This window comes from Rosa rugosa, chromosome 6 (genome assembly GCF_958449725.1).
Source record: "Rosa rugosa chromosome 6, drRosRugo1.1, whole genome shotgun sequence".
Classification (NCBI taxonomy): Eukaryota; Viridiplantae; Streptophyta; class Magnoliopsida; order Rosales; family Rosaceae; genus Rosa; species Rosa rugosa.
The window spans coordinates 22,517,835-22,533,403 of NC_084825.1; the positions used below are offsets into that span (position 1 = coordinate 22,517,835).

Here is a 15,569-nt window from a genome sequence, read left to right on the forward strand (position 1 = left end):
AGCTGCATATTCAGTTTTTCGGAAACTACCAAACTAATAAGGTAGCAGAACGTTATGACGTCCATTACGGGAGAATACGCCTCCTCGTAATCAATCACAGGGCGTTGAGAAAATTCTTGCGCCACTAGACGAGCCTTGTGTATCACAATCTCGTTTTTCTTATTATGCTTCCTTACAAATATCCATTTAAATCTTACAGGTTTAACATGGGGAGGTGTAGGAACAACAGGCCCAAACACCTTTCTCTTTGTCAAGGAATCTAATTTGACCTGGATTGTTTATTTCCTTTTTGACCAGTCGCCTCTTCGTTGATATTGATCAACAAAGCAATGTTCGAAATCATCGCTTGTTATAGTTTCAGTGGCCACCGCAAATGCAAACATATCATCGATGATAATCTCATTCTGATTCCAAATATCACTAAATTTAACGAGATTTCCCTATTCTCGGGAGTGGGTTCAGAAGTTGGAGCGTCCTCCAACGCCGTCTCTTCTAGGACAGACCCATAATCCAGATCTATCTCATGAGATGGATCAGTTTGAGATTGCGATGTTAAGAGGTTTCATTTGTGCCAAGTTTATCCTCTTATAGGGATAAGAATCCTTCGAACCTAATGGTCTACCTCGCTTCTGGGCAAGGACATATGACTGGTTAGCCGCCATGGTCATACCTCGTCCATCTGGGACGAAATGTCCTACGGAGACGTCTATCCTTGCAGGCACATTTGCAGCAGGTATATGTGATCTCGTCACTTTAGCTAGATCAAAGAAAGTGTCTGGCATATTGTATTCTATATTCTATAGATCTTGAATTGTCCGCACTTCACTATTTTCGTGCAGTTTGGGGATCAAGAAGAGACATAGTAGGGGCATTTCATATTAATTCACGTCGTTCATCAAGAACGGTAACGTTCTTATCTCCCCCTAACGGCGGGAAGACTGTCTCATTAAAGTAACAATCCGCAAATCTAGCGGTAAAGAGATTGCCTATCAAGGGCTCTAAAGAGCACATAATGGATAAGACTCATAATCGACATGTATGCCCATCCTTTGTTGATGACCCAATTTTGTACGTTGTGGCGGCACAATTGACACGAGGACTGCATACCCAAATGCGCGTAAGTGCGAAACATCAGGTTCGTACCCAGTCACCAGCTGTAACGCGGAGTAAAGTTGGTAGCAGTTGGCCTCAACGGGACCAACATAGCTGCATGCAAGATTGCATAGCCACATGCAGAAATTAGAAGCTTGGTGCGCATTACCAAGATTCTATTTGCAAGACCATCTTGGGTGTGAACATAGGGAACTATATGTTCAGCCTCAATCCCAAGGGATATGCAATAATCATCGAAAGACTTCGATATAAACTCTCCGGTATTATCAAGTTTTATGGACTATATGGGATAATCCGAGTGGTGAGCCCTCAATTTCATGATCTGGGTGATCGAGAGTTTAGCAAAAGCAGCATTTTCTTATGGACAGTAGTGTAACATGTGATCACTTTGTCGATACATCAACCAAAACCATTAATATTTAACTGTTCCACATGGTGGTTGGATATATATGTCCACAAATTTCCCTTGCATTTTGTGCAGAAAAATGGTGGTGTATGTACTAGTCTTTGCATATGATGGTCTAGTATTAAATATTCTTAACGAGTATGGCATAGTGTGTCACATACAAGACCTTTATTCAGAAGGGGATGCACCTGCGATGAGTTGAGGATAGGGTGCATCATACTTTGACCTGAGTGTCCCAAACGGTCATGCCATAGCAAGTAGTTGTTTGAATTAGTTAGCTTCTAGCTAACAGATTTCAATTTCTCCAATGTACGCTTCTGGCCGCATACTCGGAGGTTATGCAAAGATAATCCACTCATTTTTCACAGTGGTTTCAACATGGTAATTAACTGTTGGTTCGAATATCCTTAATACTCAATAACGTTCTGGAACGTGGAGATTATAAGGCCTCATTAATGGTAGGTTCAGTACCATTGGACAACATGTTGTTGGGTTTTGCCATAACCCTCTATCAGGTTGGATTGGCCTGATACAGTTGTCACAGAGGTATGAATAGACTATAAGTTTCCAAAATATCTCCGATCTGGGAGTATGGTGTGTGTAATAGCACTTTTAACCAGACAACAAACTTCCCCACAGAATATGCCTATTCATTTATTTAATCCAATGGATCACATGTATAAATAAGTTTATTGAATTAAATATATTCGAACATAACCACATTTCTATAATCCAAAATAATTGAAAACATAAATCACCAAAATCTGAAGATGTTTCATTCATTAAGATGAAAATATGGCACAAGGGGCCAATTATACCCATGTCTTCGAGTTCTAATCCTCGATATGTTTAGTAGCTGCCTGAAAATCCATGATCTCTAGTGTGGAATCGATAGAAAATTATTCTTCAATAAAGTTGGTATTTCGAGTTCCGCGACCGGCGTAATACTCATCTACTACTTCCGCTATCGCACAACAGGTGCGGGACCAGCAGTCAATTCCTCCACATCGATAACAAAGATCATGCTGATTCTGGTGGCGACAGGCCGGACCAGTGTTCCTTTCAACTCCGGCTTGCTGAGTTATGGCATCATGGTTCCTACCACGTGGGCCTTGGCCACGTGGAGCCTGATTACGTGGCCTCTTGGGCTTTGGCCAAGTGGCAGACGGTCATATGGGCTAATTTCATTCTACCAATCATGTCTTGCTTCAAGCAAGAAAATGGTCATCTAATGGTGAAAGTGCTCTTCCAGAGCGACCCAAAGAGTCTGTGTATCCTTGAAAATTATGGCACTTGCCTTAAAAGCCTCAGTGACGATATTGTCAGTATCGATTGTTGATCTCATCTTCTCTATAGTCAGATGAATTTTCACATCTTGAGTCCACTTTAGATAGTTTCTTCTGGAAACCTCCAAAGCAACAAAGTCAAACATGTTGAGATTTGACATTTCTTACAGGAAAGGAACAAATAATATTAGTGCTTTGGGTAATATCGTCCATAAGCAAGTAATGAGAACTTCAGGTTCTATAACATGGTATGAAAAATTGGATTAGACATGTAAAATCTACTGGTTTTATCATGTGTGGTGAATTTATGAAGGAAACTTCAAGTTTCTTAAACAGCATTATCGAAACTACAAGTTCGATTTATATATGAACTACTGGTTCATTTAGAACTTCTAGTTCATTAGCTACCTACATTTTCTACACATATATTCTAGTGCGAAAATTTAGACAAGTAACACAATAATATTGAATAGAGCAAATTGAAATAATCTCACAAATTGGATAAATAAAAATCACAAATCAATTGAGATATTAATTGCATGCTAGTAACCAGGTCAAATTAGTTCATTAGGTACCTGCATTTTCTACACATAATATTCTAGTGCAAAAATTTAGACAAGTAACACAATAATATTGAATAGAGCAAATTGAAATAATCTCACAAATTGGATAAATAAAAATCACAAATCAATTGAGATAACATATCAATTATCACACAATTATGTGAATAAATGCTTCTGGCAATTAATTACACATATTAGACATGATGAATCTATTTACAACAGCCATAATGTCAAAGTGATTAGAGTGCCTTATTGACATACATATTGACCGGGTTCGAACCCGGCCCTAATATAATCAAATCATTTTTCCTTTTATTTTGATTCTGCTGGACCAAAGAAGGAGTGGGCTTGATAGTGAAGTCTATCGGGCTTAGTCTGCAGGCTTGTGACCAGGGCTTTCATGCTTAAGTCAAATGGTGTGTAAGGCCTGCTGGGCTGCTAGGTCCCGCAGAGGGAGAGTGGACCTGCTAGGCTCAAGTTGGTCTGGCAAAGAATGAAAAATTATTACTCAATCTTTTCAGTAACTCCAATTGAATACGACCAGGTAAGGAAGGATGAGGCTTAGGTGGAGCGAGATTCACTTAAGTACACAGCCTCATCTGAACCTTACCTAGACATCGCATCCAACTGGATGAGCCTACTTTGAGAAGATTCATAACCTTTGTTATGGCAACACGTGGCGAACTTTTGTTATGGCCTTGTAGCTTGGGCCTGAGCTTCTAGCTCGGGTTTGTTGTTGTGACTTTGGGCTTGATTTGAGCTTCTGACTCAGCCACATTTAATATTCACAATTATAACATAACCAAATTCAATATATGTTATTAAATCGTAACATAAATAAATTAATGCAACGATTATGTACCTAAGGAATTGGGTTCAAATCCCATTAATGCTTCTGGCATTTTGTATAGGTAATAAATTGGGTAAAATGCTTCTGGCATAACGTTTATGTAATAATCCCGTAATAATTTAGCCCATAATGCTTCTAGCATAAGGAATTATAATGACATAATTCAAATTTGTGTAACAAAAAATTAAGCCCATAATTCGCGTAATATAAATGTCAATTAAAACCAAAACATGAATTGAATCAATTAATCAATCACCAATTATATGGAGTTGAATCTGCTTCTCGCAGTATTAATATTAAATGGTGTTGATAAATTCCAGCATGCCATAATGGCACAGTGGACAACTGGCTGGGCTAATGCATGCTGTGGTTGGGTTCGAATCGCAGAAACAGCACAATCCGTTTTTTTTTTTGCTTGTTTTTTTAATTGGTATGCACTATATGGTACTACTGGACCAAATGCTTCAAATCCAAGAATCCTAACCTTTTTTTTTTCTTTTCCAAACAAACAATCCAAACCAAATAAACCAAGACACAAAAACGAATATATATAAATATGTATATACCAAATAAATAAACAAATAGGATTGGGGTTCATGCATCATGGATTCATGGTGATTTTTCATATTCAATCAATAGGCTCAATAGCCACATTAATATTTACAACATGCCATAAATTGTTGGACGTATTATATGATTTACCATCACTTCTGGATTAGCCTTATTTTCAGTCTTTTGTAGGTTGAGAGTTATTTAATTGCTAGAACCCTCTGATCACTCAGCTCGCAATTACCCTTTTCCAATTGTACAATCTTCTCTGTTTCCTAACCAAAAGAATTCTTGCATTGCTAATGGTGCCCCTTTGAAACAGCTGGTAAAGAGTTCTTAGACACTCGCTGTAGTCTCAGTCCTCACATAGTGGAATTTGATTGTGTTAATTTGGTCCCAAATACCAGTTTTCTTTATATTGTCTACGAATTGTAATGAATTCCACAATATGCCATTTTGCTGCTCCTTCTTTTGCTATGTTCCCTGCAGTACTTGTGGTTTGGTTGTTTATTAAGGTACCTACAGGTGTATTCCACTTATTTTGAGGTTTGGTTGGCGGTTTTGCTTTATTATTTTCTTCTGTTGTCTTTTGATGTAGGACGAGAATGGACCCAGTTTAGCAGAAAAACCATAAAAGTAAAGAAGCGGTGTAGAATCAAGAAGAGTGATTGGAAAATTGGTAACTCACGCGTAATCAGGTTACTAGCCGCTGGAATATTCAAGAAGATTTGGTTTTAGACTTTTCGGGTTTCTCGTGCGAAAAGTCAGGTTTTGATTTTGAATCAGATTTGACTAACTTTTGGCCAGAATGTCCGTTTGAAACGCATGATACATTTCCAGAATGGGAACGACGAGATCTTCAAGACTCACTTTAGTGAGCCCTATCAGATTTAGGCCAAAATGTATCGTCTTCATTATCCGATTCGTGATTTAATATTTTTAGGTTAGTTTTACATTCTTTTTATTTTAGGTTTTCTAGTTTATTTTGGATTTGTTTTGTTTTAATCCGTGGGCTTTAGGGTTTCATTGTTAGTCGCCCTAGGGTTTCTTTTCCCATATATAAGCAACCTTAAACGGCTGCAGAACTATCTTTTATCATATTATCAATCAAAATTGAGATTTTTCTCTCTTTCTCTGGTGGATTCCAGAATTATGTCTTTTAGGGTTTATCGCTTGTAAACCCCGTTACTTCCGCCCGCGTCAGTTGGTATCAGAGCGGGTTTCGCCCACTTCTTAGCAGACGACGATCCAAGGGAGAAGTTCACAACCACCAAACTCAACGACGCTGGTCGTAGAGTATCTATCAAAGAAAGTTTCGTTGAAGAGGAACATACCAAGGGATTTGCCCTAGGACAACCTCATCAATCAAAAAAAAAAAAAAAAAACAAAGAAGAAAGAAGAAAGAAGAAACATGGAACATTGGATATTCACAACGCCGGATTATGACGACTTCCGAACTACATGTGTCATCAAAGACAAGGTATGCTCTGTAATAATTGACAGTGGTCTACGAGAGAATTTTGTAGCAAACAAAATTGTGGATTATTTTCAATTGCCGACAGTGAAGCTGAGTGATCCATACTGGATTCCATTTGGAGAGGATGAATATGCACAAGTAACAGAGGTTTGTAAAGTTCCTGTCTCTATGGGAAAATTTTATAAAGAAGAGATTACTTGTCATGTGATTGACATGGATGACACTAATGTGCTTTTTGGAAGGCCATGGCATGAAAGCGTCAAAGGTGGTTATTGCAAGGATGACACATATTTATTTAGGTGGGAGTCACACAAAATTAAAATCAAGCCTGGAAGGAAGAACATCAAGAATTATCCTCCTAAGGTTTTCGAGAAGAAGTTAGAGTCCAAGTTTTCTTTGCCGGTTGAGATTAATAGTTTAATTGAAGAAAAGCCAGAAGAATTTCTAATGGAAGAACCTCCACAAGAATTCATGGATGAAGACCAAGAAGAGGTTAAAGATGAAATTGCTCATGAAGACATGGTTATTTGTACTGATGAAGTCTTGGAGCCTAAAATAAATCATTCAGAGCCAGATGTTATTCAAGAGTACAACCTTGAGAGCTGTGAAGAATCTACTAAGGTTGCCTATAACAGACTCATCTATGGTGTTGGGTTCATGATTGTGTCATCAGAATATGCAGAAGATCCAGCCAATAATCCACATGTCCAATTGTCTAATTTTTTCTCAGGTCTTTTGTCTACCTATTCCTGTCCTTTATTCAAGAGGAACTCGAGGGCGAGTTCTTTCATAGTGGAGGAGAATGATGTAGGACGAGAATGGACTCAGTTTAGCAGAAAAACCATAAAAGTAAAGAAGCGGTGTAGAATCAAGAAGAGTGATTGGAAAATTGGTAACTCACGCGTAATCAGGTTACTAGCCGCTGGAATATTCAAGAAGATTTGGTTTTAGACTTTTCGGGTTTCTCGTGCGAAAAGTCAGGTTTTGATTTTGAATCAGATTTGACTAACTTTTGGCCAGAATGTCCGTTTGAAACGCATGATACATTTCCAGAATGGGAACGACGAGATCTTCAAGACTCACTTTAGTGAGCCCTATCAGATTTAGGCCAAAATGTATCGTCTTCATTATCCGATTCGTGATTTAATATTTTTAGGTTAGTTTTACATTCTTTTTATTTTAGGTTTTCTAGTTTATTATGGATTTGTTTTGTTTTAATCCGTGGGCTTTAGGGTTTCATTGTTAGTCGCCCTAGGGTTTCTTTTCCCATATATAAGCAACCTTAAACGGCTGCAGAACTATCTTTTATCATATTATCAATCAAAATTGAGATTTTTCTCTCTTTCTCTGGTGGATTCCAGAATTATGTCTTTTAGGGTTTATCGCTTGTAAACCCCGTTACTTCCGCCCGCGTCAGTTGGTATCAGAGCGGGTTTCGCCCACTTCTTAGCAGACGACGATCCAAGGGAGAAGTTCACAACCACCAAACTCAACGACGCTGGTCGTAGAGTATCTATCAAAGAAAGTTTCGTTGAAGAGGAACATACCAAGGGATTTGCCCTAGGACAACCTCATCAATCAAAAAAAAAAAAAAAAAAACAAAGAAGAAAGAAGAAAGAAGAAACATGGAACATTGGATATTCACAACGCCGGATTATGACGACTTCCGAACTACATGTGTCATCAAAGACAAGGTATGCTCTGTAATAATTGACAGTGGTCTACGAGAGAATTTTGTAGCAAACAAAATTGTGGATTATTTTCAATTGCCGACAGTGAAGCTGAGTGATCCATACTGGATTCCATTTGGAGAGGATGAATATGCACAAGTAACAGAGGTTTGTAAAGTTCCTGTCTCTATGGGAAAATTTTATAAAGAAGAGATTACTTGTCATGTGATTGACATGGATGACACTAATGTGCTTTTTGGAAGGCCATGGCATGAAAGCGTCAAAGGTGGTTATTGCAAGGATGACACATATTTATTTAGGTGGGAGTCACACAAAATTAAAATCAAGCCTGGAAGGAAGAACATCAAGAATTATCCTCCTAAGGTTTTCGAGAAGAAGTTAGAGTCCAAGTTTTCTTTGCCGGTTGAGATTAATAGTTTAATTGAAGAAAAGCCAGAAGAATTTCTAATGGAAGAACCTCCACAAGAATTCATGGATGAAGACCAAGAAGAGGTTAAAGATGAAATTGCTCATGAAGACATGGTTATTTGTACTGATGAAGTCTTGGAGCCTAAAATAAATCATTCAGAGCCAGATGTTATTCAAGAGTACAACCTTGAGAGCTGTGAAGAATCTACTAAGGTTGCCTATAACAGACTCATCTATGGTGTTGGGTTCATGATTGTGTCATCAGAATATGCAGAAGATCCAGCCAATAATCCACATGTCCAATTGTCTAATTTTTTCTCAGGTCTTTTGTCTACCTATTCCTGTCCTTTATTCAAGAGGAACTCGAGGGCGAGTTCTTTCATAGTGGAGGAGAATGATGTAGGACGAGAATGGACTCAGTTTAGCAGAAAAACCATAAAAGTAAAGAAGCGGTGTAGAATCAAGAAGAGTGATTGGAAAATTGGTAACTCACGCGTAATCAGGTTACTAGCCGCTGGAATATTCAAGAAGATTTGGTTTTAGACTTTTCGGGTTTCTCGTGCGAAAAGTCAGGTTTTGATTTTGAATCAGATTTGACTAACTTTTGGCCAGAATGTCCGTTTGAAACGCATGATACATTTCCAGAATGGGAACGACGAGATCTTCAAGACTCACTTTAGTGAGCCCTATCAGATTTAGGCCAAAATGTATCGTCTTCATTATCCGATTCGTGATTTAATATTTTTAGGTTAGTTTTACATTCTTTTTATTTTAGGTTTTCTAGTTTATTTTGGATTTGTTTTGTTTTAATCCGTGGGCTTTAGGGTTTCATTGTTAGTCGCCCTAGGGTTTCTTTTCCCATATATAAGCAACCTTAAACGGCTGCAGAACTATCTTTTATCATATTATCAATCAAAATTGAGATTTTTCTCTCTTTCTCTGGTGGATTCCAGAATTATGTCTTTTAGGGTTTATCGCTTGTAAACCCCGTTACTTCCGCCCGCGTCAGTTGGTATCAGAGCGGGTTTCGCCCACTTCTTAGCAGACGACGATCCAAGGGAGAAGTTCACAACCACCAAACTCAACGACGCTGGTCGTAGAGTATCTATCAAAGAAAGTTTCGTTGAAGAGGAACATACCAAGGGATTTGCCCTAGGACAACCTCATCAATCAAAAAAAAAAAAAAAAAACAAAGAAGAAAGAAGAAAGAAGAAACATGGAACATTGGATATTCACAACGCCGGATTATGACGACTTCCGAACTACATGTGTCATCAAAGACAAGGTATGCTCTGTAATAATTGACAGTGGTCTACGAGAGAATTTTGTAGCAAACAAAATTGTGGATTATTTTCAATTGCCGACAGTGAAGCTGAGTGATCCATACTGGATTCCATTTGGAGAGGATGAATATGCACAAGTAACAGAGGTTTGTAAAGTTCCTGTCTCTATGGGAAAATTTTATAAAGAAGAGATTACTTGTCATGTGATTGACATGGATGACACTAATGTGCTTTTTGGAAGGCCATGGCATGAAAGCGTCAAAGGTGGTTATTGCAAGGATGACACATATTTATTTAGGTGGGAGTCACACAAAATTAAAATCAAGCCTGGAAGGAAGAACATCAAGAATTATCCTCCTAAGGTTTTCGAGAAGAAGTTAGAGTCCAAGTTTTCTTTGCCGGTTGAGATTAATAGTTTAATTGAAGAAAAGCCAGAAGAATTTCTAATGGAAGAACCTCCACAAGAATTCATGGATGAAGACCAAGAAGAGGTTAAAGATGAAATTGCTCATGAAGACATGGTTATTTGTACTGATGAAGTCTTGGAGCCTAAAATAAATCATTCAGAGCCAGATGTTATTCAAGAGTACAACCTTGAGAGCTGTGAAGAATCTACTAAGGTTGCCTATAACAGACTCATCTGTGGTGTTGGGTTCATGATTGTGTCATCAGAATATGCAGAAGATCCAGCCAATAATCCACATGTCCAATTGTCTAATTTTTTCTCAGGTCTTTTGTCTACCTATTCCTGTCCTTTATTCAAGAGGAACTCGAGGGCGAGTTCTTTCATAGTGGAGGAGAATGATGTAGGACGAGAATGGACTCAGTTTAGCAGAAAAACCATAAAAGTAAAGAAGCGGTGTAGAATCAAGAAGAGTGATTGGAAAATTGGTAACTCACGCGTAATCAGGTTACTAGCCGCTGGAATATTCAAGAAGATTTGGTTTTAGACTTTTCGGGTTTCTCGTGCGAAAAGTCAGGTTTTGATTTTGAATCAGATTTGACTAACTTTTGGCCAGAATGTCCGTTTGAAACGCATGATACATTTCCAGAATGGGAACGACGAGATCTTCAAGACTCACTTTAGTGAGCCCTATCAGATTTAGGCCAAAATGTATCGTCTTCATTATCCGATTCGTGATTTAATATTTTTAGGTTAGTTTTACATTCTTTTTATTTTAGGTTTTCTAGTTTATTTTGGATTTGTTTTGTTTTAATCCGTGGGCTTTAGGGTTTCATTGTTAGTCGCCCTAGGGTTTCTTTTCCCATATATAAGCAACCTTAAACGGCTGCAGAACTATCTTTTATCATATTATCAATCAAAATTGAGATTTTTCTCTCTTTCTCTGGTGGATTCCAGAATTATGTCTTTTAGGGTTTATCGCTTGTAAACCCCGTTACTTCCGCCCGCGTCATCTTTCTTTTTAAGATCTAGTGTTACAAGCGAATCCAAATTAGCTGTAAAAAGTGGTAGAACTGTTGGACTTAGAGAGTTCAGAGTGAAAGGCTTGGATACTCGTGTTTGATTGGTTTTACTTAATCAACTATCCTTAGTTAGTTAATTGCAGGTGAAAATAAAATAGGAAACACCCTCTCATCCTAATATTTGCCTTCACTGCTGGAAATGCAATAATTAATTAATCATTATTATTTTTGTTTTTTGAATTTCAGTGTTTCATAAGGAACAGTGCAGCATGAAGATAATTTCCATGTGAAAGACACTCCCAGAACTTCTTGTTCGTCTACTTGGAGTGGTATCTTGTATGCTGGTAATCATTAATTGCCCAGCATGCTGGTATTATTTATGTAACTATCGAATATGATTCTAGTGCCGTGGTGGAGTTGGTCTAAAAAAACTGTAGATTAATCTCAATAGCTCTCTCAAAAATTTGATTCAATATCGAGAGCAGGATAGTGTTGCAGATGGTCTTGCCAATAATGCACTGGGATTACGCCTTCATATTCTTCAGGATCCCCCTCAGTCTATCCAAGCTTTACTTGCTGCTGACTCTGTTGGTGTCTCCAAGTGTAGAACCGTAGTTTTTGTAGTGTTTGGGCCCTTGACCACCTTGATATAGCAAAGTATCGTTTAATTTTTGACATCATACATAGGAGCTGATCCTGATTCGATAGCATGTACTGCAAGAAGACAATCCATGCACTAGGGGAACTCCCTCCTATCATGTCTTTCATTATTAGCTGAAACATTCTTATATCTTTTTATAGTGCTTAATAGAATTGTGGTTTATATTACTATCCTTTGGTTCTGGTGTCACTGTGTCAGTGATTCATTTTCATCTTAATTGCTGGAGTATTGATATGAAAGAGGAATTGTGTTTGGAATTAAATTCTCTTTGGTGCATTTAGGAAAACGAAGAGAAGGAAAAAGAAAAAAGGAAAATCAAATGGACAGAGTGAGCAAATCAAAGAGTATTACAGTATATTCAAGCTTGTGTCCTGGGTTCTGCTAAAGGAAAAACTTAATTAAGCAATTCCACAGTGCTTCTCTTTCAAGATTTCCTTGGTGCTTGTGTCTTCAAAGTACGTGCTTCAAACATTTTCAAGAGCAAAACGATCCCAAAATAATGTAAGGCATGGTGAAATACCAAAACTTTAAGAACTTTAGATAGCTTGAAGCAGGCATTATAGAGAGGCACACATGGAGACTGGGTTTGTAAAGAGTGAGGTGGTGTATGATGATCATAAATACTTGTTATTCAATCTACTAGCTGTATATTGTATATAAGGGATTGAGACAATGACACAATTGGTCCTGAAATCTAAGTTGCCAGACAAGTAACATTCTTAACAAATGGCCAGTGACTCATTCTTAATGACATAACTTTACTCGATATATCGACTTCTTCAACATGATTCAATTTGAGTTGAGAAATGTTTCTATTTCACTCTGAAGATTTGGTTAGAGGTTACATTTGAATTCTGCAGGAGAATATTAGGCAGAAAATTAGGCTTACTGTTGAAATCAGAGAGGTGCTATTTGAGGAGGTTTTAGTGTGCGATGCAGAGCCTGTTTGCTAAAATTTGTCTTAAAATGTGTCTTAGAAGAAGAGATTTGATTCTCAATCAGAACACCGCAAACAAAGGTATTCTCAGTTTGGTTATTTCTAGTTTCCTTGTGAATAAATACAAATGACTCAATGAACTGTTGTAGTAACATCGATCTGGACAAATTCTAGGGAGTTTTACATAATTAAATGATATATTGAACTCACCAAATAGTGAAAGCTGGTTTATCCATCACACTATGTTGGACTCTCCGGCAACCAACCGTATCATTGGCAGCTAAGGCCTTAAGCAGTTATCATGTGCTCTCTAGGCATCCTGGTTCCAGTCAGTACATCCCTGATTACACGTAGTTCAGCTAAAACTTTCCCAATCTCCATTCGCGCTTTGGGCAAATGCACAGAACAAGCAACTCCTATCCTAGCAATGGAAATAAGGCACTCTTCAACTCTTCGTGTTTCATCATTTTGGACATCATTCCTATTGCTTGCAGGATTTGTACTAGTGCTGCTTTCCTTTTCTTGAAGAAGCACAGGATCACATATTTCTTTCACACGTTCAGGCAAAGCCATCAGAACAAAATTGTGCAAGTCGATGTCGTCTGTAAACATGTCATCTGTTGGCCTCTTACCAGTAAGCATCTCCAGTAACAGGATTCCATAGCTATACACGTCTCCGTAGGTTGACACCTTACTTCCCATGCCATACTCTATACATTATTTGCATAAAAGCATATTGGTTATAGTCATAAACTAAAATAAAGAAGTTGCATTTTCTTGTAAATCTCAGGAAAGAATTTGAAGCATTGGTCAATTCAGTATTACCTGGGGGAATATAGCCAATGGTACCCGTTATCGAGTTGGAAGAGCGTTCTAGCGAAGAAACCGGACAAGAAGTGTTTGGGAGGTAACTTGCCAAACCAAAGTCACAAACACAGGCAGTCATGTCTTTTTCCAAGAGAACGTTACTGGGCTTTAAATCACAATGAACTATTGGGATGTGAAAATAATTGTGCAAATAATCCAAAGCGCTAGCTACGTCAATGGCAATATTTACCCTTTGGATAAGATTCAAATGCACCTCCACAATGGGTAGCTCAACTACTCTGTCAGCTGAATCATGCAGCCACTCATCTAGACTTCCATGCATCATGTACTCAAAAACCAAAGCTTTGAACTCATTTCCTTGAAAATCAATACTAGAGCAAGCAGTCACTAGTTTGACAAGATTTCGGTGCCTAGTGTTTTTCAAGAATTGACATTCAGCTATGAAACTATTAGAAGTAGTCGCGTTTTGAAGATTGAGTACTTTGACAGCAACAATTCTTTCTTTTGGCTGATCGAGAACTCCCCAGAACACAGAACCAGAACTACCGGCACCAATCAAATTCCAAGAAGAGAACCCACCAGTTGCTTGAAAGAGATCTCCATATGACAACTTTAAGAATGAAATGTCCAATGATCGTTCTGAAGTTGACTGAACTCTTGCTTTTCTTTGCTCAACTCTTGCTTTTCTTGATCTATAGAGGCGTACAAAGCACACCACTAAGATAATAATTCCAATTGTCCCACAAAAAAATGGGATAATTGGTTTATACTTAGAAAATGATTTTGGCTTATTTGAGTTGGATCGATTAGAGATAAAATTGACCGATCTTAACTGAGGTACACCTCCACAAATTCGTGTGTTTCCCATAATAGAAACCACACTTGTATTCCTGAAAACTCCTACTTCACCTTCAAAATCATTAAAGGATAGGTTCAAATTGAGCAAGAAGGTGAAATTCTGCAAATAATCGGGAATTGTTCCAGACAAGTTGTTACGAGAGAGGTCAAAATCTTGAATCTGCCGCAAAGAACTCAAAGATTCAGGAATTCTCCCATGCAACATGTTTCCGTTCAGGTGCAAACTTATCAAATTTGTGCATCGGCTAATTTCTTTTGGGATATCACCTTCGAAGAAGTTGTTCCCGAGGTGTAGTACTTGCAGCCGGGACAATCGACCAATTTCTTGAGGGATGGTGTGGTTGAAGCTATTGCTTTGGAGATTTAATGTCCTGAGAAAGCTCAAGTTTCCGATGTGTGGAGATAGAATACCCATCAGGTGGCTGGACTGGAGGTCCAGAACCGTGACTCGCTGGTGTCTTCGGCCGCAAGTAATCCCTCGCCACTCATCACATAAGTTGGAGGAATCATTCCAGGAGCTAAGGATCCCCAGAGGATCACTGACTATTTCAGATTTAAAGGCAAGCAAGGATAGTCTTTCCACCTCATTTCCTCTTAGATTTGAAGAGGCCAAGTTGATGATCATCAGGGGAAACAGTAGCATATATACTAAGCAAATCCTCACACCCATGCATGAGATCTCCATTAATTTAGGCCAGAAAGTATAGCTCAGTTTTTGAATTTGGGAGGCAGAGTTTAAAATGAAAATTTCATGCAAGGTTTCTCAAGTTGCTGTGAAGACTGAAGAGAAAAAAAATGGTGAATAGCTTGAGTCTATAGGCCACAGATTTGCCAATCTCATCATAAACAAAGTCATCCGTATAAAAGGGGGACTAATTCTATGACTCATTCAACGCAATTCACTCTCAATCCACACCAGTTTTCTTTTCTCCATTGAATTTTCAATCATATACAGTTGACTCCAGTCTTCAGCTGGACTAATGAGCTATAGAAAAATAATAGCCACATATGAGGGTTCCTATGTGGTCGCAAACGTTGAACATGCACGTAGTGGCCTCAGAACCCCGAAAATTCCAATTCTTGAAATCTCAGCTAAAAATGAAATTAATGGCGTCTTGGAGACCTTAGAGTCCGCGGATTGGTATTTTAACTGGGAAGCAGGATTATATATCGATGTTAATTTCTTTATTAATTTGATGTTTCCTTATTCATTTAGGTAGTTAGACTTGTTTAA

General features: G+C 38.2%; 1 protein-coding gene across 1 annotated transcript; it reads right to left on the minus strand.

The window, feature by feature from the left end:
• Positions 1-12,864: 12,864 nt before the first annotated feature.
• Positions 12,865-15,103, minus strand: LOC133718449 (LRR receptor-like serine/threonine-protein kinase EFR). The gene is made up of 2 exons (XM_062145288.1): positions 13,475-15,103; positions 12,865-13,359 (listed from the first exon to the last, which is right to left on the minus strand). The coding sequence occupies exons 1-2, from the start codon at positions 15,018-15,020 to the stop codon at positions 12,938-12,940; spliced, it is 1,968 nt and encodes a 655-aa protein (XP_062001272.1). The 5' UTR covers positions 15,021-15,103; the 3' UTR covers positions 12,865-12,937.
• Between the last annotated feature and the right edge of the window lie 466 nt (positions 15,104-15,569).